Source organism: Amblyomma americanum, chromosome 3 (genome assembly GCF_052857255.1).
Source record: "Amblyomma americanum isolate KBUSLIRL-KWMA chromosome 3, ASM5285725v1, whole genome shotgun sequence".
NCBI classification, from domain to species: domain Eukaryota; kingdom Metazoa; phylum Arthropoda; class Arachnida; order Ixodida; family Ixodidae; genus Amblyomma; species Amblyomma americanum.
In genome coordinates, this window is record NC_135499.1 from 114682442 (window position 1) to 114701532 (window position 19091).

A 19091-nucleotide genomic window follows, 5' to 3' on the forward strand; every position below is an offset into this window, starting at 1 on the left:
TTTCTACACCTCTAAAGATTGTTTCGAAAGCCTATTTCAACGCCGTATTGGATATTCCTTTGAGGAATACTTCCACATATAACCTTACATTTATGAGGCTAGATTTGCCACGGTTTTTGATGAGGTGTGTTGTTTATTACGTTTTATACCATGAGGCTAGTTAGTTAAACTGGCTTATAGGCTGCCAATGCATTACTTTGCAGGGTGTTGCCTCGTCATCCTCAATCCACAAATGTGACACTTAAGAGAAGAACGTGTTTCTACATGTGGCCACGCATTCGTGTTTTAGAACCTCCGCTTGTGTTACATCAGAAAAAAACTGCTGGTGGTTTGGCTCTGGTTGACCCTGGTCGAAAGCGATAACCTGCATCTCCCTGGCTACGTTTGTGGTCGAGCGAGTGGCGGCGCATTGGCAGGCGTCAATTGAACGCAGGCGTCGCATTGAACGCTTAGGCTGAACGCATCAAAGTGCACCGGCGCTTTATCCAGAACCCACTTTGATTCCCTGAGCATGCGATTCCAGCAGACGCTTTCCCGCTCCACTCGGATGGATGTATGGATGGATGGCAACTTCTATCTTTATTTCCACCGTAAATGGAGACCCGTTACTACCCCCGCCCCAGGCACGCAGGCCTGGAGGACGGGGTCCGCAGCGTCCGCGACTAAAGGCTAACAAAGAGATTGGGTCGTTTCGCGGCCTCAGCGCGAGACGGATAGCTTGTTTCTGCCGAGCGGGATCTTCGCTCCGCAGCAGGGCTTCCCAGCTTTCTCTGCTATGAATATTTTCTTCGGCTCCGGGGGAATCAGCGCATTCCCATATTATGTGGGCGAGGGTGCCCCTCTCCACGCACGTTTTACAGAGATCGTTTTCGTCTTCCGCTGTTAGGACGTGAAAGGTACATACTGGGTTAACAAAATTTCCGCCTTCTAGGCGCCACCATGCGGTCGCTTCTTTATTACTTAGCTTATTTTCCAATGGTGCTATCAGTTTTCGGTTTAGTCTATAGTTCTCAACGATTTCGGAATAGGTTCGTGCTCGCTCGTCCAGGTTCCGACAGTCCGCTCAGGGTGTGTAACGTCACGAAGGGAGTAAGAAGCACACCTGGGATGCCTGCTTTCCTCCTCTCCGCCACGCGGTGACGGAACGCATATCTTCCCCTCTCCTCGGCAGGCGTCGCATCGATCACACCTAGCGTTCCACTGAACCCATCAAAGTGCCAGTGCTTTAAGCAGAACCCACATCCATGACCTGCGCACCCGATGTCGGCAGACGCTTTCTCACTTGACAGAAGATGAAGGTCAAAGGTCAAAGTCGAGATAGTTGGTGTAACAGCCGCTGTTGTCGCTGCTCTAGCTGACGTCAAGTGTCGAACCTGACTACCACCGGTTATGCTCCTCGTTTGACCTCTAGCTACATTCAACGTCAAACTTGCGGCCTCGCTGACGGCTCGAAAAGCTGGCGTAGTGAAGCTTTTCGCTTCAAAAAGGCAACAGTCATTGAAACCATTTGCAATCAGCTGTACTCGACGCCACAGCGAAGGCTCCATGGCTACTAGTTTAACTACTATGCAGTACTCGCTTCGCGGCTCTCACTCGTCGTGCTCGCTTCGGAGGGTCGACGGTCGGTTGAGCTGCTCAAGTTTACCGCGAAAAGAGTCGTATTGTTATAACTGAATCCGCGTTTCATGCCCAACAACAGCCAAGCGAAAATACGAAACCGCATCTTCCCGGCATTCCTGCTAATCACCATGGTGGATAAAGTACAGCGCCACCAGCTTTTACTGTAGGCAATATCAACGTGAAGCTGTAGACGTCAACCAAAAACAAAAAACAATATGGTTCGTTTTGTTTCCCAATATTGTCTTTAGGCAGTATTCTTAAACTCAGCGCCAGGTCTAACCTTGTCATATGCTCAAGGACTCCCCGATATTTTTTTTTCGTTTAGCTTCTTCCAATCATTTTACTTTTATTCATTGTTTAAGTCACGCAGACCGTTTCCCGAAAAACGATCGCCAACTGGCAACAGGGCACTCCACGACAAATCAGCGGCTCTGAAGAACTCATGCGACACCCTAATGGTAGTAACACTGATTATTTCTCGATGTGCCCCTAGTACTACGCGGCAGTTTTAAACCGCCGTTCAGTGCAGAAACGGATGTGGTTTCTGGGGTCTCATTTTCAAAGGCGTGTGCTTCGTGCGTTGGCGTGGACAACGCTGTGGCAGGAACAATGCACTAGAGAAATACGCGCTGGCAACACTGTCGCAGAAATGCGGCACTGGAGCATAGGCCACCGGCATACATTGGGTAAATTGGCATTGACGATGAAAAAGTTGCAGACGAGCACAACTGGCTGCTTGGGCCAGTGGGCGCCTCAACCACACTTTCAGGTACGTTGCGGTAGTGTCCACCTGCAAAAGTGTGTTTTGGCACAATATATCTACCAGCCGCTGTGGCTCAGTGGTTAAGGCACACGGCTACTGAGCCGGTGTTCCCGGGTTCGAACCCGGCCGCGGCAGGCGCGTTACGAAGAAGGCAAACTGTAGAAGCCGCCCGTGCGCTGTGAGATGTTAGATCCCTGAGAGAAGATCCCTGGGTGGACGAAATTATTCCGGAGTTCTCCGATGCGGTAACTCTTTCTCTCTTTCTTCTTTCACTTCCCCTTTCCTCCCTTTCATTACGGCGTGATTCGGGTGTCCGCCGAGATCTGAGACAATTACTGCGTTATTTCCGGTATTAAAAAATTAGCGGTGGTTTAGCTCTGGTGAAACCTGGAGTAACGCGATAGCTACAGTTGGCCGAGTGGAACTTGGCCACGTGACCAACCACGTGACGAACCACGCGATCAGCCACGGCGCCGCGCCGGCGGCAACTGCTCCGCCCCACGTGACCAACCACGTGACAGCGTGGCGGCGCAGCCACGCTGAAGGCTTCAAATGCAACCGTAATGTAGCTATCGCTACGAAACAACTTTCAATTTCATTTTTCGCAATATTTCTTCAATGTTAAACCACCAGCCATTTTTTTTTCATGGCTCACATGATGTACACTGACCTCTGACGCCAAAGCCCCTGTACGGCTGTTGAAACCACCACTGAAAATGGCTGCACGGAAAAAAATTCAATTATCAATCACATAACGTCGCAGACCAATACACCGTCGTGATACATATACATTTTAGTGCTAAAGCACTATTACAGGGGGTAAACCCCGAGAAAGATCTTGCGATGTTTCTTGGCTTGCGATCTTTGTCGGTTTGTGCCAAGTGATAAATGATAATAAAAATGTATCAAATAAATATTACCGCCACTGGGATTCGAACCCCCGACGGCACGGAGAGATCAGATTCGCTGGGCACTGCACGACAGCCGTACACTGTCGCCGCAGCTTTTTCTTTTCTTCATTGCATGCGAATAGTGCTGAAAAGAAAAATCTCGGTATGCTTACACCACAAAACACTAAGCCACCATACTCCTGATCACCTGATCAAATGTCTGGGAGGCACACACACGCCTTCAGCCAGCTAGGCGGCTCTTGCAAGGCAGCATATACGCCCCGCACCAAAGCCCATTGCACACGAAAAGAAGATTTCGACGACCGTGCTGATTCGGCGTGGCGGTCCATCATGCGGCTTTTCCAGATTCTGAATAGTGCCAGCAACATAAAGAGATCGCCGCAGACGAACTCTCTTCGTGCTAAACTGCAACGCACCTCGCTCTGCCCATTGCCCATCGTCTTCTTCATAAATTACTGTTATCATGAAATTAATCGCGCTTTGATCTCTGCGGCGGCCGTGACAGAGAGATCTGCGCTGCATGCGTTGGCGTGGACAACGCTGTGGCAGAAACACGCGACTAGAGCAATGCGCATTGGCATTCGCAACATTGCTGCGGACACGCGGCACTTGAGCATTGTCTGCTGGCGTATATTGGCTAAATTGGCATTGACGATCAAATAGTTGGCACGAGTAACAGGCTCCTGGGCCAGTGGACACATCAATCGCGCTTTCAGATAAGTGGCGACAGTGTCCACCTGCAAAAAAACTTCTTTCGCAGTCCCGCCAGCATTTCTATACAAAAGCATTTTTTTTGAGTGGGAAATCGTTTATGCAAGCAATTTTTTCATATAATGTAATATTTTACTATAACAATCAATATGTCCACAGATCATCCGACGGCAGTCATGTATTTCTTTTCTATTCGTGTTTTCGCTACCGTCAAAGCGCTCCTCATTGGTTTTGCTACATAAAAAGAAAGAGTTTGCTACTTATCAGAAGAATGGACCCTTACCTTCAGTATCTACATAACAGTGTCTTACAATTTTCCATTTTTTCAAAATTTTCGCCCGAGAAAGGTGAACTTGATTTCTGGCTTAGCAATGTTCAACCACTCCTACGTTTTGTGCTACACATAACTACAATGAGGAAAAAAAACATCCATGCATTTGGTGTGTATAGTCCCTTAGCCTGGATTGGCAACAGTTGAGGATTAGAGCTGAATGCCTCAGTAATATGCGATTCCCTGATGACATTGCCTTCCTAAGTAACTCATAGGCCGAATTGCAAAGCATGATTAGAGACAAAGACAGAAAAACCAGAAGGATGGATCAAAAAATAATTTACAGAAACTAAAGTAATATTGAACAGTTGCGAAAGGAATCAGTTGTTTACGATAACTAGCGAGAAACTGGAAGTCGTAAAGGACTACATCTATATAAGGCAAGTAGTCACCGCCGAATAGGGCCATCAGAGTGAATACCTGGAAGACTAGGATTGAGATGTAGTGCATTTGGCAGATACTCCCATATCTGTTAATGGCAGTTTATCTGCATCCCTCAAGAGAAAACATGGCAGGTGTTTCAGGGAAACCCACAATTAGTTCTTAAAGATAATTTATTTGAGGTAAACCGAAGATTTTTGAGGCACAGTAGTGCAGACATTAGCGGATGTCAGAAAACAGGCGAATCATGCTAGCTAGCAAAGTGCATCACTCTATTCTAATACTTAACATTTCACTATTGCTCATAGGTGTCTCACTACAGTTAAATATTTCTAGCCGGCAGTTAGCAACAGCCATAACAGTTTTACGAACTTAGGAAGCGCGACTAGCCTTGAAAATGTAACTAAAAAATTTCGGCTACTTCTCGCTCTGTTCGAAAACCTGTCGCTTCCCGCCCGCAGGTAACGCAAAGCAACATCCATGACATATATAGGCTGGCAAAGCAGGCAGTGAAATAAAAAAAAATTTGCTGTTCGCCTAATTTTGTTAGGCTAAGATATACGTAGTGAAAGCACGGCGACTACTGGATCGGAAAAGTTAGTACATGAAAACCGTACATTCACTAGATGCACCTTTATTCATGATGAAACCCTGAGCCGCCATGGAAGACATTTGAAAGGTATTCCAGACGGCTCAGGGTTTTGCTTGACTATGTCTTCCCCAAGCCTATTTATCGATCTCTGTATAGTGGAGGCCAAGGAGGAAATGTTTTATATAGAGTAAGGAAAATTCTGTGCCAGAAGGTGTGAAGACGTTTTTCTTCAAATAGCACACTGGTACGTTGCCGGTTAAAACATGGATGGAAAAGAGGGAATTGTTTTTACCATGCGGTGCTGACTGTTTCTTGTTTCACAAACCAGAGTTTGTAGAACATGTCTTTATTGATTGCTGGGATGCACTGCTCTTTTGGGACATGCTCCAGCGTACAGTAAAGGAAGGCTTACCCTTGACGCCGTACGGGATACGATTCCTGGACGTTGAGGCGGATCTTTAAAAATACGATGTAATTTTCCTTCTTAGCCTGCACACCATTTGGCGAATCAGGATGGCGGTGCGACACTACAATGAAGAGGCGCGGTCTGTCCGAAATTACGTCAAAGAAAACATCCTTAAGCTGCGTGGAATGTACAAAGCGCTTTGTTTTGAACATGAAGTTATCGACTTGATGGGAGAGTTGTGTTTCTTGAAACAGTTTTGATTTTCTCGCGTGAGTGAAACACATGTTCGCTCTTGGTGTTTGAGAGTGCAGCGCAGAACATATGTTTGTGATAGCAAACTCTAAAAACAAGGCAATAAAAAAAGAGCCGTCAAGGCGGAGTGGTAGCGTCTCCGCCTCAAACGCCAAAGGCCCTGGTTTGAATCCCAGCACCAACACAGCTTTTATTATTTTTTTATTCAGTGAGTGTGCGGGTGTTTCAGTGGCTTCCATACATAGCGCTGCCGAATACGTTGGTTAGCGGTTAAGCGCGTAAGGGAGCGTAAGGAAAAGGGTGGGTAAGGGCGGCTGCGCGGCGAGCACGCGGCGTCCCCCAGCTGCAGCCGTTGCTAGGCAACGGCCCTGTGCTTCCTCCTCATGAGAGCCACAGTGAAATCGCAAGTTCGGGGCCAAAGTAGCTTTCGCTACAAATATTGGCGGTGGTTAGCTCTCGCTAAACCTGCAGTGACGCGAAAGCTACAGCTGGCCAAGTGTAACTTGCTCAGTTGAATTACAAAGTCAGTCTTTCGCCGCTCCGTTTCGCTGGGCGTTCCTTCTTATTCTTCGTCCCACTTGACACGGCGCAGACGTACAAATGTCAGCTCGGTTTCACCGGCGCGCTGCGTTGCGGGAAGCAGCAGCTGCTCCGCACCACGTGACCTACCACGTGACCATCCACTGCGCCGCGCCGCCGGCAGCTGCTCCGCCCCACGTGACCAACACGTCACCGTGGCGGTGCCACCGTCACGTGGAGCCCCCACGCTGAAGGCTCGAAGTAATATCGTAATGTAGCTATCGCTACAAAATGCAGTCGTGGGTAGAAAGTAATAGGATACTCGGAAAAATTCAGAATGGGTTCAGAAAAAGTAGGGGCTTAGAATATAACCTGTTCGTGTTTCCCAAATGCGTATAAATTGCTAAGGCAGAAAACACACCTCTGTATTTAGCCTTCCTGGACATAAGCGGCGCATACAACAACGTTAACAGGGAACTCCTGTGGAGCATATTAAAAGTTGAAGGTATCGGTCATGAGGTTTCAGTTTTAGCGCAACTAAGGCAGGTGTGATGATTTTCAACGATACAACTAACCAGGTGCTTACAATAAAAGGCCACTAAATACACAGAGTGGCTGAATTCAAATATCTAGGAGTATTGCTGAACGAAGGGCAGATATACACGGGAAATCACGAGCAGTCTAATATGGCAAAAGGGCGAAAAGACGCCGGTATAATGAAACACAGCATTATGGGGATACAACAAATATGAAGTACTGACAGGTATTTCGAAGGGAATAATGGTGCCGGGGCTTACTTTCAGGAAACCGGTTCTTTGCTTGAAGGCAGAAGTTCATTCGTGATTATAAGTAAATCTCAGAGCTATTGGAAGATTAGCACAAGGCGCCCACGGCAAAACCGCAAATGAGGCAGGTGGGCAGCTAAAGTATTTAAATACTTATATAGAAAGTGCTAGCGCTGACTCAGAATCGCGGAAAAGAGGTAGGAAACTAACCAGTAAGTGTTCCGGACACAAGGACGAAGGAAGAAAGAGCATTAAACGACAGGTTAAAAACGCGGGAGGTAAATATCGGATTAATTCAATGGGAAACAAATATAGTGTGCAACAATATCGATACTGGGAAAGGCAGATCAGGAAGGAAGCGCTTTATGAAAACTCGACGCAGTGTCCTACTCTTTGAAGCTAGTTGAAGGTGTCTTAGAACGCGGAGCTACAAAAATAAATTTAACAAAGAATATGACACATATGTGCTGTGTGTGGTAAATCTGTAGAAACATTTGAACACATCATACTCAAATGTGATGGTATCCATCCGGATGTCGATGCAGGCACAGTCACTCTTCCTGACGGCCTAATGTTTATTGATAACAATGGGCGTGTAAATAGTTCTTCTGTGGAAGTTAGCAAATAGTGATTGGAATATTGATGCCTCAAAAGCAGAGATGTGATGAAAGGTTGGAAAAGTATGAAAACGTATTAAAAGAAAATGGCGAATCTGAATAGCAAGAATATAGTTAAACAAAATAAAGAAAAAAAGTCCACCACGGTGGTAACTGCCACCACCCCGTTTCAAAGGGGACGCTCCTACCTTCCCTCCATCTATCTATCCATCCATCCACATTGCGACAATCCGCGGCGATGTGCCACGTGACAATCGATGCCCCACCCACTCTGCGGTGCGCCCCGCTTCTCGCCGCTTCGCCGTCACAATAACTCTATGTTTAAAACTTAGAGCCGGCCTTCCCTGAAACACTTGAAATAAGAGCTGCACCTTACCGGCACTCACATATGGGGCACAAACGGGGAGGCTAATAAAATGGGTTCCTCTTGTAACGAAAATTATGTTTCTAACGTTAACACTGAGTTAGGTTGACGGGGTGTAACATCCCAATGCGACACGCTATGAGGTGGAATTTCTACCACCTGGAGCTCTTTATTGAGCACCGATATCGTACGGAATACGGGCCGTTAGAATCTCTCCTCCAACGAAATGTGACCGCCGCGGCCGGTGTGGAATCCTCGTCTTTCGTGTCAGGAGCCGAGCACCATAACCAGTGAGGAACCGCGTCGACTCTGGTGTAACTTTAGTACGGGAAGAGTGCAGAATGGGTCAGGGGACAAACAGGATTTAATGACATCCTAGCCGAAATCAAGACGAAGAAATGCGCATGAGCAGGGCACATAATGCGAAGGCAAGATAAAAGGTTGTAGTTACGGGTAACGGACAGGATTCCAAGAGAAAAATGTAGCCGGGAGCGGCAGAAAGTTAGGTTGGCGGATGAGATCAAGAAGTTCCAAAGGATACGTTGGCTCAACAGTCTGATGAGTGGGTTAATTACACAGATATGGGAGAGGTCATTGAGTTGCAGGGGGCGTAGTAAGGCTGAAATTATGATCATGACTCTCTTATTAAGATTCTTAACAGCGTATAAGATAATATCTATTTTAAAAAGATTTTTGCGCCAAGACACTACACACAGGAAAGACGACACCACGGGCGCTTGTGTGTCTTGTCTTGGCAAAAAATCATTTTAGTATGTATGATCACCCACTAGCCCAACAGTTAACTCCTCTAAATATCAGATAATTAACACGAAACTACGTTTTTGTGTCCCCAAAAGCATTCATGTCCTCGACAATGCGTTGGTTCACCGGCAACTTCATCGCTGCAATTCAACCACCGATTACGTGCTTCCCCGGCCTCTCTCTCAACTGTAAGACAACCCAACGATAACATGAAAAAAAAGGCTGCTTTAAATGCAAAATTTCTTTGGCGTTTTCCTGTGACGGCTGCATCAATATACTTGTATCACTAATTTCTTAATCAGGATGGGACTTTTTTACATACACAGCTGTAAATAGGGCCATTTATTCGTTATTAATCGGCAAACTGACTCATCTGGCAAACGCACACGCCAATATATACACATGTGGCCTTTGACCTCAAAGGAATACCCCGTTATGGGGCCGGAAAAAAAATTAGTCCACCATAGAAAATATTATTGGCCGATAAACACCGCAAACTGCCTTATGAAATAAACAGCATACCAATACACCGAATTTTGAGAACAAAAATCAAAACATAAAATCTAACCCTTTGATATAGCCCATTGTTTTTTACACCGGAAAAAGTTGAGTAACAGATCGATACAAGGACAAACCACAATCTGCAATGACTAAAATAACCTTTTCTTCTTGAATGCACGCTCCAACCGAACCTCAAGTCCTGCTCGCAGATTTGAGAAAAAACAACCGGGCCTATGACACCTTGACAAAAAAAAAATTAAAACCAAAGCTCAACAAGCTAGGGCGGCCATTTTCAACACCGTATACTCTCCTCGGAGGCAAAACGAAGAAATACCTCTGCGTAATGGCAGCAGACGACGTGTTTGAACTTAGCCCCCCCCCCCCCCCCCTTTTTTTTTAATGCTTGAAATCATGCATTGGTCGTTAGCTACGCATACGAGCAACCAGCCTTTCGCAAAAGCCTTCCACTTCACGAGCATGCTACGCCACATAACGTGGCCCCGCAAATGTCAAGGGAAAGAAAACGTGAAGAAACAAAAAGAAAACGTGCTCTTTTTCTCTGAGCGGCATTGCATGAGCAGAGCACGTGGGACAGTCCTCATGGTATAAAACCGAGATGCAAAGGATAGGGAGCCACCAAACAACGCTGCATACAGCTTCGCTGTCTGAATAGTACAGCAGCTTTATTTGTGTAAAGTGCAACAACCGATCACTTATTTAAAAATTCACAATGTTCGCTCAGGTGAGGCCTTTCACTTTCACACACTCGTAAAAAATGCCTGTTCATATCTCGAAAATCCATCTGCCACAAGAGACCTTTGCTGTAACTTGCGGGTGGACAATACAGCTTTCGCATGCTTGAGAGTAAAAGATAAAAGCATTAGGTATAACCGACGCTCACCAAATAACAGGATATGGCTATGCGTTCGCTGTACGCTGCCTAACCAACTCACTAACCCCTGTTTGTGCGTGCTTACGGAGAGAATGGGGGGAGGGGGGAAGTTATAGGCGTGCGTGTACACGTGCCTGTTATTAGCCGATCGAGTCACGTTTTAGGAGCTCCTCCATAGTAAGCACTAAGGCCCTAAGGTATTACAAACTGTCGTAGCCGAGCCACGCGGCCAGAGTTGTTAGAGACGGAGATATGCAGTGCTACGAAGACAGAACCCATGCCCGAGTTTTTTGCACCTTTATTATCTATTCCATAACGACCAGCCTGAAAGAGGTGTTAATTTTCTCATCGAATACAAGTACAGAAGCAGTAGCTCTCTTGTCTTTCCGTGGACTTTTTGTCCTCTTGCAATGCGCCAGTACACCCGCATATCAACAGTGCATTCTTTCCCACAGTTTAAACTCCTTGTCGTCTGCCTTGCGGCCGGCACCTACGCTCTGCATGACCACCAAGCACCAGCTTCGTACCAGGGCCCTGGATACGGTGGATATAACGCTGCAGCACCTGGTGCCCTTTACAGGGGATACGATGCCTACGCCTCGGTAAGTGACACAACCGCGGGAATCCACTAGTGCTCCGCTTCTTCTCTTAGCAGCTTTTGTGAGGAAAACTGCATTATTTATCCGCTGAAAAGGTAAATTCATGGTCTCAATATTATGTTCAGAAATACTTGTCCTGTACTGTAGTTTTTTTTTTATTATGGCTATGGCGAGGTAGCCTACAATTTTCCAGCCATGCCAATTTAGCCAGCGTTCACGTTTGCTCAGGCATTCGAAAATAAAGTGGGCGTTACGGACGGCACTTTTCGAACGCAATAAATTCTTTTTAGGAGTGTGATTCAGTCAAATGTGCGAGCGCACTTTTACAATCAAAGAAAGAGCCGTCCAATATGCACTCTTTCCACGCAGCCACCTCAGCCGTACAGCTTCGGCTACGACAACGTGGACGAGTACGGCAACCGCCTATTCCACATCGAGCAGAGTGATGCCAACAACGCCAAGACTGGCTCGTACGGCTACAGAGACGCGTACGGCCTTTATCGACGCGTGAACTACATTGCAGACGCAAACGGATTCCGAGCCACGGTGGACACCAACGAGCCAGGCACTGCTCCCGGTGCCAGCGCCGACGTGGTCTTCAACGCCGCACCGGTTGTCCCGCCGACCCCTGGGGGAGCCGCAGGTTCAGCGACCGGAGTAGCCGCATTTGCCTACGGGGCTAGGGGTGCAGCGCCAAACTACAGCAGCGCTTACAACGGATACGGTAGATACGAAAACGCCCCATACGGTGGCAACCCTGGCGCCTATGGATACGGTGGCTACGGTGGCTACGGCCCCTACGGCTCCGCTTCCGGTGGGCCCGCCCTGGGTGGATATGCCTACGGAGGATATACTCCATACGGCCAAGGTGCCGCTGGCTATGCTGCTGGCCGCTATGCGCCGGGTGGCTACGGGGCTGCCGCTGGATGGGCTGCCGGTCAATACGGGTACCGTCGGCGGTAGTAAATTCTGCCGTAGAATTTTAGAAACACCTAGCACATAGGACTTGGTGAGTGACGCCAAAAAAAAAAACATCATACGTTTCACCGCATTTTTTTTTCATGATGCCACTCTACTGCATCATCTTAATCGCTCAGTCTTTCCTGACTCTAAATACCACAATTATCATAGTTTATTCCATGTGACCAGCCTGTATGAACTCAGTGCAAGATGTTCGTCGGCCGTGTACGCCAAAAATGATCTAATAAAGGAACTTTTTTACTAGGTGTATGTTTTCACCTATACAATTCGAAAGCCTGTCCCGTCATTGTGTTATATTTATTTGCTCCAATCTGCTTGACAAGCACACTTGGACTCTTGAGCTGATCTCTTTTGCTGGTTAATGGTGCTCTCATAAGCTTGGCTGTATGATAGCTTTGTAACAATGAAAAAAGGCAATTTTCAGTATTGAAGTGCAGCAAGGAACGAGCACGAACAACATGTCTACCGAAACAAGGAAATTACACTGTGTTTCTAAAAATTTCGGCATAATTTCAAATCACTCTTTGGAAACCGCATTCGGTAAAGCTACGGCCACTACACTGATACCTGAAAATCCGACGAGGAAGTCGTATTTTTCATACAAACTTAGAGCATGCTGTTTAAGTTGCGGCGGCGTGGTGGTCGACGGAGCGGCGGCGACGGCGGCGACCGGCGAACGCGAAAGTCTCAGCGTTCTGTACACTACAGCCTAACGCGATTCGAAGGTGGTCACTTTAGGGTTAACGAGCTATAATTAACTTACTTTAGGGAAGCTAATTTCGCAAGAAATCTCTGCTACGAATACATGAGATTTCGACACGATGGTAAGACGGGCGAGTTGGTGATATAAACTTGTGGCAAAATAGCGTAAAAGACGAGGACAGCAAACAACCGGATAGCGCTGTTCCTCTTGTTTCCTTTCTTTGCTGTCCTCGTCTTTTGCGCTATTTTTCCAGAAACATGAGATTTGGTAGCAAAAGGTTTCCTCTATCCTGCACCGTCATGTAAGTGACCGTCAAGGAGAGAAAAATTCGTTGGTGTGTTTCAGCCGGAATGAACGTTACAAGCTTCCAATAGCGCTAGACTGCACGTGCCTGCACCATCGCCACATCAGCGCGTGGGGAGAGTTGGTCGTGTCGGTCTGCACAAGTAAAAAGCGGCGAAGATTATCGCGTTGTCGCTCGGGAAGAAGGAAAGCCGCTGTTGAGGGACGCTATCCAAGACTCAAGTGCGGCTGTTACCATCTATGAGCCGTCCTAGAAAATGCTACGCGATTCCTGCCACGCATATCATTCTTACGTCTACTCTCCACGGCGAAATAGTCCGTGAATCTTAAAAGGTACTGCATTTGACCGCGTAATGTCATTTCCCGTTCTATGTTTGGCAAAAAAGTCGCTAACTGGTCAAGAAGACTGTGACGTCACAATGGGCAAGTGAGAGTGGCCCGATAAATCAGAATCAAAAATATTGGCGGTGATTTAGCTCTGGTTAAACCTTGAGTGACGCGATAGCAACAGCTGGCAGAGTGGAGCTTGGTCACGCGACCAAGCACGTGACGAACCACGTGATCGGCCACGATACCGCACCGCTGGCAGCTGCTCCGCACCACGTGACAACGTGGCGGCGCAGTCACAGGGTGGCAGCACCACCACAGGGCGGCAACGCAGCCACAGGGTGGCGGCGCCGCCACGCTGAAGGCTAGAAATTCTACCGGAATGTAGCTATCGTTACAAAACAAAGAGAAACAGGGAAACAGGAAAAAACAAGGCAAGCAGTTCAGAACATTCTATCGGCGCCGTGGTATCACCCGCTTCTCTGTGCAGCTCTTCGTCGCTGAATTTGACCTGCGTCGGGAAGCTGCTGTTGGCATAGATCCATAACCTACAAATGTCCCTACAATCGCGGCGAGCACGTGCTCGTTCCCAAGTACATTTACAGCGGCGGTTCTAATGCCGTTTCATTTCACTCTTAAGGTGACGTCAGCATGCCTATATTTTTTTCCCCGCTGCCGCCTTTCTTGAGTCGCAGTCATCGCTCTGGTCACCGATCGGCTCTGCAACAAGGGAAGTAAATCTAGACCCTTTCCCTCCTTTGTCGCATCTGACGGTCGCACGCACGCTCACTCATAAGTCACCCGTGTACGAGATGTACATAGAAAACGTTCTTTGCATTGAAGGAATACCTCTTGCAATTATGATGATGATGCTAGGTTTTTCTCGGTGCAAGGGTATCTAATGCCAAAGAGCGCCAAAATCCGTGATTCGTGACCACACGTGCAGACAGCATCAAATTCACTTGTGAGCATTTATTTGGAGAGTCATACATTTCCCCTTACCAGCTTTCCCGATAAAAACAGCGGTGAAGAGGCAAACATGTCAGGTCGCGTATTCCCGATTGTAGGTTTACAGCTTGCCAAGAAACACATTTCTTAGCTTTCTGCAATGAGGTCATAATTACCATAACGAGCCTCACTAGTTCATCGTGTACGAAAAAGACAAAAATCGAGTATAAATGACACTTCTAGTACAACAAAACAGACAGCAACGTTTCTGCATCTCACCAGATTGTTTCACAAGCCTCTTTTAACACCGTATTGGATATACCTTCGACATCAGCATACAAAGCACCATTCCATAAGGCTAGCCTAGCCGCACTTAATGGTGAGCTGTCATTCATAAAATTGGCTGTTATGGTATTCAGCGACCTTTAGAAAATAACAACGTAAATAAATTGCTAATGACTTACTTTACAGCGTGATGCCCTGACATCCTTCATCCACAAGCAAAACAATAAAGAGAAGTGCGTGTTTCCCGCGGTCAACGTGCATTTCTGTTTTATCACCTCAGTTACTGTTACATATGAACGCAGCCAACAGAAATTGCAACTATTTGTTTTCTGATCCTTTTGCATTCAACTGTACTAGACACCCAAACAAAGTCCTCACAGCTAAAGGCTCTTATGCAATATATTCCCTATTGTCCTGCTGTCATCCTACAACACATTGAGACTACTTCTTTTTTTTTCATATAAATGCGGGCATCAAATGGTGCACAGTGCTACGGCACCTGAAGATATGTGAATTGCCCATAAAGGGCTACGTTCTAGGAAGTTGTCGCGCGACGGAAACAAATGAAGTATTGTCAATACTGTTAGAGGCAATACTTACACTTGTTTTAATACGAAAGCACTATATGCCCCATCAGCGAAGAAACGCGGCGTTTTTGTCGCTGACCGCAAAAGTGGTCCCATAAATTTCAGATGACGTCACCATAGCAAAGAGAAATAAAATTTCTTCCAAGGGCACAGGTAATTGAACCCAGGACTTTCAGGTTGCAAGGCCAGCCCGGAACCCGTAGGCCACAAAATGATTTTTGTAGCGGTAGCTACATTACGGTAGCATTTCGAGCCTTCAGCGGGGCGGCGCCGCCACCCTGTGGCTGCGCCGCCGCGCTGCCACGTGGTTGGTCACTTGGTGCGGAGCAGCTGCCGGCGTCGCGGCGCCGTGGCTGATCACGAGGTTCGTCACGTGGTTGGTGACGCGACCAAGTTCCACTTGGCCAGCTGTAGCTATCGCGTCACTCCTCCCACGAGAAAGACATCTCAAAAAGCCTGTCCAAGAGAGCACCAGACGGGAGACAAGGCTGAGCACATCAGCAAGAGAGAGTGCCACTCTGGTTTAATATAGGTCGCCTCATAATGCATCCATGAGATGAACAATAATTTGGAAATAATTAGATTTCATCAAAAGAACTAATCGACAACCCCCGTTCTCATTTTAATTTTCCATATGCTCTATAATTCAATAAAAACAAAACATATTAGAAGTTAATCATCATATTGCAATGCGGTGAGGTGTCATAGGGTATACGAAGTCAAATAAATTTGTTTTCTGAAGGTTTGTTGCAAAAAATCTCAGTACAGAACTGCATCCTTAGAATTGATGCATCAATGTTCCATTCTTTCAGGAACATTACAGAGGTGGCAGCTAACAGATGGCAGAAAAATTCCCTTTTGTGGCGATAGCTACATTACGGTAGCATTTCGAGCCTTCAGCGTGGCGGCGCCGCCGCGCTGTCACGTGGTTGGTCGCGGGGTGCGGCAGCAGCCGCCGGCGCCCTGGCTGATCACGTGGTCCGTCTCGTGGTTGGTCACGTGACCAAGTTCCAGTCGGCCAGCTGTAGCTATCGCGTCCCTCCAGGTTTAATCAGAGCTAAACCACCACCAATTTTTTCTGAAGCCATGTATTCACGGGCAATGCTTCCGTGTGTAACTTGTAGAATAAAGTCTTAGTGCACGGTGAGAGTAACATTTTTTTGCACAGGCGTATGGACATCATGTCCTAGCAATCCAAAGTGCATTGAACGGAAAACGGAAGGATGGAAAAGCATCGAAATCAAGTCTTTATATAAGCGTTATCCCAGCACTTAAATTAAGAACTCTGTTGAAAAACGAACCCGCCGCGGAGGCTCAGTGGTTAGGGCGCTCGGCTACTGATCTGGAGTACCCGGGTTCGAACGCGTCCGCTGCGGCCGCGTTTCGATGGAGGCGAAAGACAGGCGCCCGTGTGCTGTGCGATGTCAGCGGACGTTAGAGATCCCCAGGCGGTCGAAATCATTCCGGAGCCCTCCACTACGGCATCTCTTTCTTCTTTTCTTCTCTTATTCCCTCCTTAACCCCTCCCCTACGCCGCGGTTCAGGTGTCCGCCGGTATGTGAGACAGATACTGCGCCATATCCTTTCCTCAAAAAAGCATTTATTTTTTTGCCCTAAACAAGTACGTTCAGAGAAGTTTGAGGACACAACCAGTGTGGGCCAAGCACTAACTAAATTTGTCTCAAAAAAAGCTCGATGTCTCGGGTGAGAAGTGTCTCGAAAAATCATAGAGATGGACTAAATCTAGCCCACCCCTGCTGACAGGTCACACTGCATGGGCTCCATAGAACTCCATTCAAAGGTTGAGAAATTTTGGTGGAAGCGATTAATAAAAATCTTGGCGCAGTGAATAATCTCCAAAACGTAATAAATTTTCGTTGCTAGAAACAGTTAGAGATAGACGCCTTGGCAAATATTGACAGCCTATGTGGGACATGTGTCTGAGCATAGCGCTGTACAGCCGATACGTGGTTTTTCTAGTAGCTTTCACTTTGCCTATACGCGCTTAATGGTGCACTAAGGCACTTGGAAGGTACGCATGTTCATGCCAGGCCTGCATATTCAGCTGGTACAGATCCCCACAATCCAAACCAGAGACCGCAACAGCTGGAATGATTCGTCGGGTCACCTAAATCGGTGCCGAAATGCTGAGGTAAGCGAAACTTCATCGACGCCGCTTTGCTTCTTTGCGAATAAATGTGAACGTAGTGCATGTGTGGCCTTACACATTTATGCTTAAAATTTATAACTAAATAAAAATGACACGAAATAAAAATTAAACATAAAACACAAAGCTTTTACATTCAAAGCACTTAAAAAACCTTAATTGCGTTCCGTAATTTTATTAAATTGCTATTCAGGGGTTTATTGCCGCATTCCCACTTCGTTCCAAGTAACGCCGGGATAAACGGGTCTAACCTTGCCACGTGCTCAAGTAGTGAGCATATGTTCAGCATTCATTGCCAAAAAATTTTCAATATTGGACTATTGCAAAGTACTGTTATGAAAATATTGAATGTAATGATTCATTTTTCAAATGCGTCGCAAAATCTTTCTTCCACAATTTTACCATCGCTCGCAACCTGCATTGAAGACTGCCATACAAAACCAATGGGAAACGTTTTGAACGACAGCAAATATCACGTGTTATACATGTGATGTAATGCGTCACACATCAATACAAAAAAGAAGAGACTCAAGTATGCAAGTGGCGTTTTCACTTCTTTAATTAAGAAGGTTTCTCCACTGCATGTAAGAACACTGATGCGAAACCATGCATAACCGTCTCGAAAAGGTGTCCTGCTAAGGCTAACGCATTGGTTCAGCAGCGATTCCATCACTGCCCCGAAAACGCAGATCATTTGTTTCCCCGCCCTCTGGCTCAACTCACTACAATAACCCAGCGCAAAAACGACAACATCGTTTGTTGATGTAATATCTCTCTTGTATTTTCCTGAGGAGGCAGCGTCATTGAATTTCTGTTACTGTTACGTTAATCGCAATAGAACTTTTTTTATAAGCCCAGCTCCATGTAACACCACTAATGCGTTAATTATTGGTAAATCGGCAGCTGTTGCCTAAGAAACAAGAACAAGGTATACTCTAAGTGACTTCTGACCGCACAGGAATACCCCGTTATGTCACCGGAAATAGCCAGCAAGTTACCCGTACAAAATAGTATTCGCTGAACAACAATGCAACTTGCATACTGAAGTAGACGCCCAAAAAATCCGCCGAATTTTTGAAATACCAAAACCGAGAACGCTTACCCTCCTTATACATAACTTGGAGTTTTGCTCATAGATTGATTATCACAGTGGGAAACGCTAAGTAACGGATCCAAGCAGGGACAATACACAGTGTGTAGTATCTCAGAAAATATATGCTCTTCCTTACTGCACACTCCACCCGACCCGCAAATACCTGCCCGCAGATTAAAGAAGAAACAACTCGGTCCTATATGCCATATTGAAAAAACATTTAAACCAAAGCTCAAGACGCTGGAGCGCCCGTCATCAACACCACAGTGCCCTCCGGGAGAAAAAAAAAAGACAAAGAAATACTTTTGTCTAAGCGCGGCAGATGTCGTGCTTTAACGCAACGACCTCAGCATTTTGAAACACGCGAAATCATTTTATGGTCGTTAGATACGCATGCGAGCAACCAGATAGTCGCAAAAGCTGCCATCTTCACGAGCAAGCTACGTCACATGACGTTAACCCACAAATTTCAAGGGAAAGAATATGTGAAGAAATAAAAAGAAAATGTGCTCTCTTTCTCTGCACGTCATTGCGTGAGCAGAGCACGTGGGACAGTCCTCATGATATAAAACCGAGGTGCAAAGGATCGGGCACCACCAAACAACGCTGCGCTCAGCTGCGCTGTCTGGATAACACAGCAGCTTTCTTTGTGTAAAGTGCGACAAGCCTATCCCTTATTTAAAAAGTCACA

The 19091-nt window shown here is 46.6% G+C and overlaps 1 protein-coding gene across 1 annotated transcript; it reads left to right on the forward strand.

Moving 5' to 3' along the window:
• Positions 1–2323: 2323 nt before the first annotated feature.
• On the forward strand, positions 2324–11969 carry LOC144124030 (uncharacterized). The gene is made up of 3 exons (XM_077656708.1): positions 2324–2389; positions 10863–11009; positions 11376–11969. The coding sequence occupies exons 1-3, from the start codon at positions 2324–2326 to the stop codon at positions 11967–11969; spliced, it is 807 nt and encodes a 268-aa protein (XP_077512834.1).
• The last annotated feature ends 7122 nt before the right edge of the window (positions 11970–19091 follow it).